Raw genomic sequence first — 10,533 nt, 5'->3', positions numbered from 1 at the left:
GACTCCGACATCGCTTGAAAATCTTTGTAGGCAAAATCTTGTACGGGAAAGTCGTGAGATCCACCGACTTCCTTTCCCTAAAACCCAAAAAGAGAAATTTTTAGTAGTGACGAGAACACAAATGCTACATCATGTGCGTTAATAAAAATGGTGAAAAATTTTATTTTTCAAGTTATTAACTTTTTAGCATACATATTTTATTATTTGTATAATAACACGTAATGTACTGGTCACGTTGAAACCCCCTGTCCTCCTTTTCTCACTACCCATTGGACAGTATTCGGCAGTTTCTGTCCCACTCAGATTGCTGAGCTCGAAAACCCTCAACTATTCGCCATAAATAGATTACACAAGTTCACATGCTCTGTTCTCCCTCTCTCTCTCTCTCCGCCAACCAACCATGTTCCCAAAGGCCAATGAGTGAGCTCGTTTCAAGCTATCATTATTAAGCTACCGTTGCGCTGAGCAAGAACTAAGAACCAAGAACTAAGGAGAAGATGAAGCTGCTGCCGCCATTGCTGCTGCTTGTGCTGTTACCGTGTTGGGCAATCGCGCTATTGGCAACGGCTGCGGCGCGCAATGTGAGCTACGACAGCCGGTCTCTGATCATCGATGGCCAGCGGAAGCTCCTCATCTCTGCTGCCATTCACTACCCTCGCAGCGTCCCTGAGGTAACTAAACCAATCCACTTCACTTCTCATTTCTCAAATTTAATTCAAAACCCACTTTACTCTTTCCTTTCAAATCATAGTCACGCTGAAAAGTTGGTAGCTTTTGCATTTTACTTGGCAGTTTAGTGTTCGATTGGATAGTAGACCTGTGACTTTGAGCCATATCCGTTTTAATTTTGTTTGGTTATTTGATTTAGAATTTTGGATGCTTGTGATTTTTTGTTGTTGGTTACTTTCGATCTGTTGATGCGATAGTGGTGGGCCGTGGCCCGTCTCTCTGAAACTTTAACACTAGCTGCATTGTTATTTGGTTTAAATCATGATTGCGGTTTGTGTGCCTGTTTGCAGATGTGGCCGAAGCTAGTTCAAACGGCGAAAGAAGGAGGGGTGGATGTGATTGAGACGTATGTGTTTTGGAATGGCCATGAACCATCTCCAGGCAATGTGAGTCCACTTTCAAATCAAATGGCTCTTTGATTATGGACATTGTGCTTAAGTGCTACTTATGATTGTGTATACAGTAAACTGATTTGCACGTTTTCCTTTTTCTTATTTGGGATTTTCAGTATTATTTTGGGGGACGATATGATCTGGTAAAGTTTGTCAAAATCGTCGAGCAGGCTGGGATGCATTTGATTCTTCGAATTGGCCCATTTGTTGCAGCAGAATGGTACTTTGGGTATGCCATTCTATTTTCGTTGTAATATAGTTTCTACCGGAGACTAGGTTAATATTGGCTCTTGCTGCATATCTCCATTTAATATCCTAGTCGTTGATTGTTCTTTTTTTTTTTCCTGACTTGAATTATTGTCTGACAACTCCTAAAACACGTTTGTAAATACAGAGGGATACCTGTTTGGTTGCATTATGTGCCTGGCACTGTGTTTCGGACTGAAAATAAGCCTTTTAAGGTATGGGAGTCAAATTGTTAAACCCTAGGTTACATATCTTTGCAGATGATGTTCCAAGAATATTCTTTCTCTTTTGGTTGAAAAGAATATTCATACTTCCATGTCATCTTGTGATAAACTTTGATAGTGAATTCATTTTGTTATTACTTTCTTGTTCGCCTCAATGACTAGGCCATTGTGTTGCCATTATTTTTCAGTTTACACTTACTTGATTAATTAATTAATTACATGTCTCTAACTGATTCATTTTCTTTTTTAAACTTGCTGGGGTTTCAGTATCACATGCAGAAGTTCACAACATTCATAGTTGACCTAATGAAACAGGAGAAGTTTTTTGCATCGCAAGGGGGTCCTATTATCTTGGCCCAGGCAAGCATCTTTGACTTTGAGAGTGCTAGTCAATCTTTTTTCTTCCCGAACCATCTGGTGATAGTCAATCAACTGTCCTGATTTTGTGAAATTACACAGCACCAATACTTTATATCTGTATATTTATCCTCCTTGAGAGATAAGAACAGTGGAGAAAATATTTCAATGCCAGAATCTTACATTTCTACTCTAAAAATGCACCGGAGATGTCGAAAGGAGGAGGAAAGAAATATATGTTTCATGAACCTTGTTCCCTTCTATTAAAATGGGTCCTCTAGGTCAAATTTCAAAACCCTGGTGATATCGATCTTATTTGTTCTGATTTGCTTTTTTTCCTAGATTAGCCTTTAACTAAGCTTGGTGACATTGTGTATTCATTCTAGTTCCCTGAATCATCACATCGTGTGATTGGAAGTGGTTCTCGATTTCAACATTTCACTTCTGTGATTGGAAACAGAATTTTATTAAATAGTATAAGGATGAGGGAACATGAATTGATGAGGGAACATGACTACATTTTTGGTTTTCTTACTAGTATGGTATGCATTATCCCAAACAGATTGAAGTTCTTGACTATTGTTTGTGTATGTGATTGTGTCTTATGTTAAGGGATACTAGTATTTGAAAGTAATTTCCCAGAGTTAAAGGATATGGGTGCTTGAAAGTAGATTTCCGAGACACATCTCTCGTGTCTAGTAGATTTGATATGAGAAATCCCCGTAGAGTATGATTACGTAGAGTTACACTATTTGGTTAACTATTCATTGTTAACTTTGGTTTCAGTCATGAATTTTTAGTCTTTCAGAACCCACAACTAATTTTTTTGATCAAGTAAATCAATTGCAGGGTTTGGGATTTTGCTCCAGCTTTAGTTTTGCTTCTTGTTTGTTGGGAATTTGCTTCAAATCTCATTTATGTATGTCGTCGAGCAGATGTTAAGATTCATAGAATGGTGCATTGTGGGTTGCAGGTAGAAAATGAATATGGATACTATGAAAAGGATTATGGAGAAGGGGGTAAACAATATGCTATGTGGGCTGCTAGTATGGCTGTTTCTCAGAATATAGGTGTCCCTTGGATAATGTGCCAACAATTTGACGCTCCAGAGTCTGTGGTAAGGGTCTTGAACGGTTTATCACTTATCATACCATAGAGAATTTCTGTTTATTTACAATTATCAAATGTAAATATACAATTAACAGAATCCACATTCTGTGTATTATGTTTGAAATAAAGTAAAAATGATTTTGTGAGATTAAAAAGTTTTTGTTTTTACTTATGGAATCGGGACAGTATTCATCCTGCACGTGTAAACAAATGATGTTTTCCTTAAATGTGTTTGTGAGATTTAAGGTCTATTTCTGACATTTTTCATCAAAGTTTTGTACTGCAATTTCTCAAATGAAGTATTCTTTTTATGTCAAAACGATATAAAACCTGAAAATGCTCATTTGTTCACCTTATCTATTACATGTACAAGTTTTATTTGGCAAATCTACTTAGCCATGTTTTGTATCGCAAAATAAAACCCCATTATGATCCCAGGCAGAATTAAATGGTTACTTGTTTGTGACCGGTCTATATTGTTATAGACTATAACTGATTACCAATCCCATGTTTCTTTTCCAGATAAATACTTGTAACTCCTTCTACTGTGACCAGTTTACGCCTATCTATCAGAACAAACCTAAAATTTGGACAGAGAATTGGCCTGGCTGGTAATGTAGTATTTCACCTCTGTCTCTCTGTTCATGTTTCTATTACTATACTGCGCAGTTTTTCTGTTATGGTTTCCTCATCATAAGTTGTCTTCATGAAACTATGGCGCTTTGAAAACCAAATACAATTCAGCTCCCATCCCAAAAGGCCAATGAATCAATGATGCTTCTAATATTCTTTCTTTGGGAATCAAAATTTCATCTTATGTGCTTGGATCAATCTCTATCCATTTCAGGTTTAAAACATTTGGGGGCTGGAATCCTCACCGGCCAGCTGAAGATATTGCTTTTTCTGTAGCTCGCTTTTTCCAAAAAGGCGGAAGCGTACACAATTACTATATGGTACTTCATTTTGTTGCATCTAATATCACATTCCATGTCAATTTTGTACTTAATTACTATCTTCTTGTTGGCATTACGGTTTTTGAAATAATTATCAATGGTGTTAATTTTGGCTTTATCATTTATTTTCTTTTCGTGGTTTAGTATCATGGAGGAACAAATTTTGGTCGAACTTCAGGTGGGCCATTCATTACCACAAGTTATGATTATGAGGCACCAATTGATGAATATGGATTACCTAGGCTTCCAAAATGGGGGCACCTTAAGCAACTTCACAGAGCCATCAAGTTATGTGAGCATATTATGCTCAACAGTCAGCCAACTAATGTATCACTGGGTCCTTCCCTAGAGGTATATTTTATCGTAGTATTTGACTACATCTTTGCTAGATATTAATCATTTTTTTTTGTATATAAATTTAGTTATCAAATGAAAGTTAAAACTAGTTATAAGCTCGGTGTATGTAATTCAGGTTATTGTCCTCGGCACTAAAACATGTTTAAAGCTTGGTATTTGACCGACTTCATCTTCAAGATCATTAGATATGTTCGAATTAATTTGATATTCTGATACTGACATATGCAAGAATTGCTATATGGTTCTTGTAAGTGGATCTGTTAAACCTAAATATATGCAGTACCATCTCATTTCTGCATATAATTTTTTACTGGAAGTTTTAATCTCTAGTTCCGCCTGTTTATGCTTTTAATCTGCTTGACTGTGGGGAACCATTACTGAACAGTATCCTATGTTGTAGGCTGATGTCTTCACCAACTCTTCTGGAGCATGTGCTGCCTTTATAGCGAACATGGATGACAAAAATGACAAGACGGTAGAATTTCAAAACATGTCATATCATCTTCCAGCATGGTCGGTTAGCATACTGCCAGACTGCAAGAATGTAGTGTTTAATACAGCAAAGGTAACTTTTAAGTTTCTGATGCCTGCATTCTATCAAGGTAACTTAGTTTTAAAAGTTTGTATGTTTAGCTCATCTTGTATTCAATGATACAAGCATGTATCACATGTATCTCTATATGTAGAGATACAATTTAGATCTTAGACATACAGGATGTTGTTCAAACTTCAAGTCAGGTGGTTTAAATGGCAGGTCACTTTAATTTTTACATTTAGATCTTAGTGTTTATGCTGTCCTGTATCACAAACTTATCATCCTAGTAAAATGATCCGAACCGTCTAACTATTAAATCTCCATTCAAGGTTCATCCTTGTCAAGAAATCAGCCAAATATGAAGATATATAATCATTTTATTACCATCATGATGACCCTTAAACAGAGATTTGAAAAACAGACAGTTCAGATCATTCAACTATAATGCAAAGATATTTCTGCTTTTCTAGAAAATGGAGACCACTCCCTAGATGCTCGCTTTATATGTCTACATATGTGTGCTCCCATTCATGGAGAGGAAACACTGAAACAATGAAACAGTATGTGTGTGTCCACGCGCGAGCGCATACATAGAGAATATATAGAAAGGAAAAAATAGAACAATGAAACAGTATGCAGATGGAAATGATATGAAAATGATATATTGTCGTTCTTGGGAGTGGCCCTAAACATTACAAATTGTTCTCTAACCGGTCTGGTTTACTGTTTACATGATAGACTAGTAAGCTGGCATGCTCTACAATTTATGGCATAAATGACGGTAGAGAGTTTGAAATAAAACTCTCTTGTACTGATATCTACCTTATCAAGAAATATTCCATTGATTTATGAGTCCTCGAGAAATGATATGTGAATAACTGCTGATGGAATGGTGATGACATATTGTACTAAGACCAACGATCTACATTACCTTATCAAGAAATATTCCCTTGATTTCTGCACTCTTTACAAGTGATTCACAAATAAATAGTCATGACATATGCCCCTCTAACTTTCCTGAATTTTTTTTTATCACTTTAGCTTTGAATTAGGGTTTACAATTCAACTTGAAATTTTCCAATAGGTTGGATCCCAGAGCTCTGTAGTTGAAATGTTACCTGAGAGTTTGCAGCTATCAGTGGGATCGGGATCAGCAGATAAAAGCTTGAAAGATCTGAAATGGGATGTATTTGTGGAGAAAGCTGGGATTTGGGGTGAAGCGGACTTTGTAAAAAGTGGCTTGGTAGATCACATTAACACAACAAAATTTACGACGGACTATCTTTGGTATACAACAAGGTTTGTCTCTGCTCATTCGGAAAAAAATAACGGCATAGTTTACCATCTAAAGTCATTTTCTCTAGGATTTTCTGAATCAAGTAATTTCTTTGACTCATATGATTCTTTTAATGGCAGCATATTGGTCGGTGAAAATGAAGAGTTCTTAAAGAAGGGAAGCTCGCCAGTTCTTCTAATTGAATCAAAGGGTCATGCTGTCCATGCTTTTGTGAATCAAGAGCTCCAAGGTTATTTTTCTTGTCTAAATGACTTATGGTCAATTTCAAAATGAAAGCTTCTATGGACTTGCTTCTTTTTCTGTTTAAGTCATACCTGATCTGCAGGACTAGGTATTTTGATGGTACGCTTATGCTTGTAAAAATAATTTGTGGCTGAATTGAGGCAGAAGTTTGTGACTTTTTCTTATTTCATGAAGACATCTCATAAATTGAGACAGAAGTTATTGTTGAGGATATAACAATCTTACATAGGTTATTCTAAGTGTTTCATTTCAGTAAATAAGCTCCTTGGTCTCCCGCCTTTGGCAGTTGGTTCTGGGTTGGATGCTCCAACTATAAACGGTTATTAAGAGGTCAGGCCCCATTTGGCCACATGTCTGAGCCCCGTGTTTGGCCTAGTCTATCACATTTTGGGGGTGGGGTGGGGAGTCATGATGAGAATATAAAACTCCCACCTCTGATATTCAAACCATTGCATTTCAAAGAACCTAAGCATCTCCATCCATTTACCAATTTATGTTCAATTAGGTGCTCCATCTTTAACTACACCCTTACAAAGTATAGACTGTTGAAAACAGATCTGTGCGATTAGATTTATGAAACAGTTTTTGGTGCATGTCTATCTCATTTGTGGGTGCTACATTACTGCCATCCAGTATTCTAAATATTCTGGTGCATTGTTCTGGTTACCTCCATGATTAGTTGACGTTCTAGTTAATTTTGTTATTTGTTGACAGTATTAATTTAGTAAACCCCACAGCTGGAGTCATTTAATTCTAAATCCTTTTTGGACAGCCTCTTGCTAATAAATGTCTTATATGCTTGATGTTCAGCTAGTGCAGCTGGAAATGGCACGCACTTCCCCTTCAAATTAAAAACTCCCATCTCTCTGAAGGAGGGGAAGAATGATATTGCTCTACTAAGCATGACAGTTGGTCTGCAGGTATAGTTGTCTTCTGTCATGTCTAATTTCCATGATTTATTCAATGTTAACTGTCAGTTGAGACTAGTGTAAACCACTTTCATCTGGTGCACCACGGAAAACAACAACGTGTATACACAGGTGTATTATTTGAATATATGTCTGCAACTCCGGTTATTTTGTTAACTTAATAATTTTTGAATTAGAGCTTCTGACGAGGAGTCCTCTTTGAGGAGCTCGCTTACAATGCGGTTCAATAGTCCAAAGCATCTCTTTTTTAGGTCCCTTTCAAAAATCAATCTAACAAAAAATCTTTCAGATTGGAGAACATTTTGTAGGATTTTCTTCAAGAGTCATCCCTACAAAATCTGCAACTATTTATTCGTCTAATTGTTGTCAAATATACAGACAAACATGGTGTTGATAAACATTGATATGACCGTGATGGTAATCACATGGATAAATGATTTTTTCATGTACTGCTATCTTACATGGAAAACCTAAAGGGAAAAAAGACATTTCATACATTGGACCACATTGATGGATGGGCCTCCATAATATGATCTTTTTTCGCCGAATGAACATCAATACAGGTTTCCGTATTGAGTGTACTGGTTGAAACTAGTTGGCTCCTTACCAACCATCTATGTACCTTGTTTCCAACATTTTCAACAGCTTATTGATCTTTTCTTCATGCTTTTAGAACGCAGGATCATTTTATGAATGGGTAGGGGCAGGGCTAACTAGTGTCAAGATTCAGGGATTCAACAATGGGACAATAGATTTGTCAGCGTATAATTGGACCTACAAGGTATTTTCTCCCTTTTTATATCTTGTGTTATTGTCTTTTTACTTCTTTAATTGGAGCGAACACAGCATAAACTGCAACCTGTTAATATCTTACAAGGGTCTAAAATGTGGTTGCAGCCCATTTTAAATTTTTAACTGACTTACCTTAATTTCTTTCTTCCATTTCCAGATTGGATTGGAAGGGGAGCATCAAGGTCTTGACAAGGAAGAAGGTTTCGGTAATGTAAATTGGATTTCAGCCTCAGAACCTCCAAAGGAACAGCCTTTGACATGGTATAAGGTGAGCACTTGGATTACCCGACATCTCTTATGTATGACGATAACCAATTACTTGGTTTGAACACAGCTGTTTACTAGAGGTAATAGAGAATAATTGGTTACTCGAAATATTGCAGGTTATTGTGGACCCTCCACCGGGTGATGATCCCGTTGGTTTGGATATGATTCACATGGGAAAAGGTCTAGCTTGGTTAAATGGAGAAGAGATTGGAAGATACTGGCCTAGGAAGGGCCCTTTACATGGATGTGTTAAAGAATGCAATTACAGAGGCAAATTCGATCCAGACAAATGCAATACAGGGTGTGGAGAACCAACGCAAAGATGGTAATATAACATTGGAAAAAAATCATTACACCTTTTGTCTTTGGAAGACAATTATTTTTTTAATCTGTTTCAATTGCTGCCAAAATATTTTTACACCAGACAGATGTAGATAAATGTTCCGTGACCTTTATCAGATCTTAAAATGAGAAAAAGGAGAAGCTCAGAACTCGAGAATTATGTATTTGAACTAATGTATGAAAAAGCTTTTACGCTGTTACCAGGATACGATGACCATCAAGCACAGGCATGAATACACACACACAAGCAAGGTTGTATATACGTACATGTGTATGTATCAGTACATAGGCTTTGGAATCCTTTCACAAATTTTCAATGCCATTTTTCTTTCCAAAAAAAACATAACTATGGTGTTTATGGTTTAGAGACTTCACTTCGATGTGTAGATACGAACCCACAAAATACAAGTATCATGCTCTGTTTCCCCTTGTCAACAAGTTTGTACTTTTTTATGTTGTCAATTCACGAAATATTTTACAGTAATGAACTTCGATCTTCATGGTGTTCTCAGTTCTTTTCTTCTAAAATTAATGAGACGAAACTGCATGATGCAAACTGACATCTCTATTGTTTGTCACCATGAAAAACTCACCTCTTACTGTTTCTGGACCAGGTACCATGTTCCACGGTCTTGGTTCAAGCAATCTGGAAACGTACTGGTGATATTCGAGGAGAAAGGTGGAGATCCATCCAAAATTGAGTTCTCAAGGCGGAAAATCACCGGTGTGTGCGCTCTTGTAGCAGAGAATTACCCCTCTATTGACCTTGAATCTTGGAATGATGGAAGTGGAAGTAACAAAACCGTTGCAACCATCCATTTAGGTTGCCCCGAGGATACACATATTTCAAGTGTAAAATTTGCCAGCTTCGGGAATCCTACAGGCGCCTGTGGGTCCTATACACAGGGCAACTGCCATGACCCTAACTCCATTTCTGTGGTCGAAAAGGTAAGCACATCCAACTCCCCTTTATGTGAGTTCAACTGGAATTATAGATGTGTCCAATTGAGTATTTGTTGTCATTGTTGGGGAGGATTTCCTATTCCAGTAAGCTTGTCAGCACGCTTGCTAACATTTTTACAAACTATCTTTAATTCAAAACTTGTCAGCAAGTTTGATTACATTTTGATAGCATATAATTTAGAGGTTTTTGACAGTTAGCCCACCCCAACCAGCTTTAGATAGTGTTTCTTCAACTTTAACCTTACCTAGTATACAAAAGTCGTATTTCTTTAATTCAATTCATGTCATTTGGACCTTAAATTTAGGTGTTCTTCGTTGTCCATAAATAGTTCGGTTTTTTTAGTTCCCTTTTGAACATTACTGGATCCACCCTTACCTTACATAATCTCATGTAATATAATTATCGGCATTTATACGACTTGAGTCTTTACTGTCAGTTTCCTAACATGCTTTCTACTTATTGCAGGTCTGCTTAAATAAGAACCAATGCGACGTAGAATTAACAGAAGAAAATTTTAGTAAGGGTTCGTGTCTGAGTGAACCAAAGAAGCTTGCAGTTGAAGTACAGTGCAACTGAAATTTTGAATTTTTATATTTCAACTGGAAAGAGAGGAGAGAACTTGCTACTTTGTCATATTACTGTTTTATCATATTTTCATTGCTAATTGCTATACAAGAATGTAGCAGGAAACACAACCGATATATCCAATTTTATTGAGAATTTGAAAGAGGTATCTGCTGTGTGCTTATTGATTTGTTTCCTTGACAGTGAAATCTAGAACGAATAGAACGATATT

General features: G+C 36.8%; 1 protein-coding gene across 1 annotated transcript; it reads left to right on the top strand.

Moving 5' to 3' along the window:
• Positions 1 to 308: 308 nt before the first annotated feature.
• On the top strand, positions 309 to 10,489 carry LOC137736978 (beta-galactosidase 10). The gene is made up of 18 exons (XM_068476313.1): positions 309 to 671; positions 1,020 to 1,115; positions 1,238 to 1,350; positions 1,516 to 1,582; positions 1,859 to 1,951; positions 2,922 to 3,065; positions 3,581 to 3,669; positions 3,906 to 4,011; positions 4,156 to 4,362; positions 4,769 to 4,933; positions 5,988 to 6,202; positions 6,320 to 6,429; positions 7,254 to 7,363; positions 8,046 to 8,153; positions 8,322 to 8,432; positions 8,548 to 8,756; positions 9,388 to 9,721; positions 10,203 to 10,489. Exons 1-18 carry the CDS (start codon positions 498 to 500, stop codon positions 10,311 to 10,313), a joined length of 2,562 nt encoding a protein of 853 aa, XP_068332414.1. The 5' UTR covers positions 309 to 497; the 3' UTR covers positions 10,314 to 10,489.
• The last annotated feature ends 44 nt before the right edge of the window (positions 10,490 to 10,533 follow it).

The sequence above is a fragment of the Pyrus communis genome, chromosome 1 (genome assembly GCF_963583255.1).
Source record: "Pyrus communis chromosome 1, drPyrComm1.1, whole genome shotgun sequence".
Lineage (NCBI taxonomy): Eukaryota > Viridiplantae > Streptophyta > Magnoliopsida > Rosales > Rosaceae > Pyrus > Pyrus communis.
Note: the sequence above shows the minus strand (reverse complement) of the source record. Positions and strands in the feature narration are given on the sequence as shown.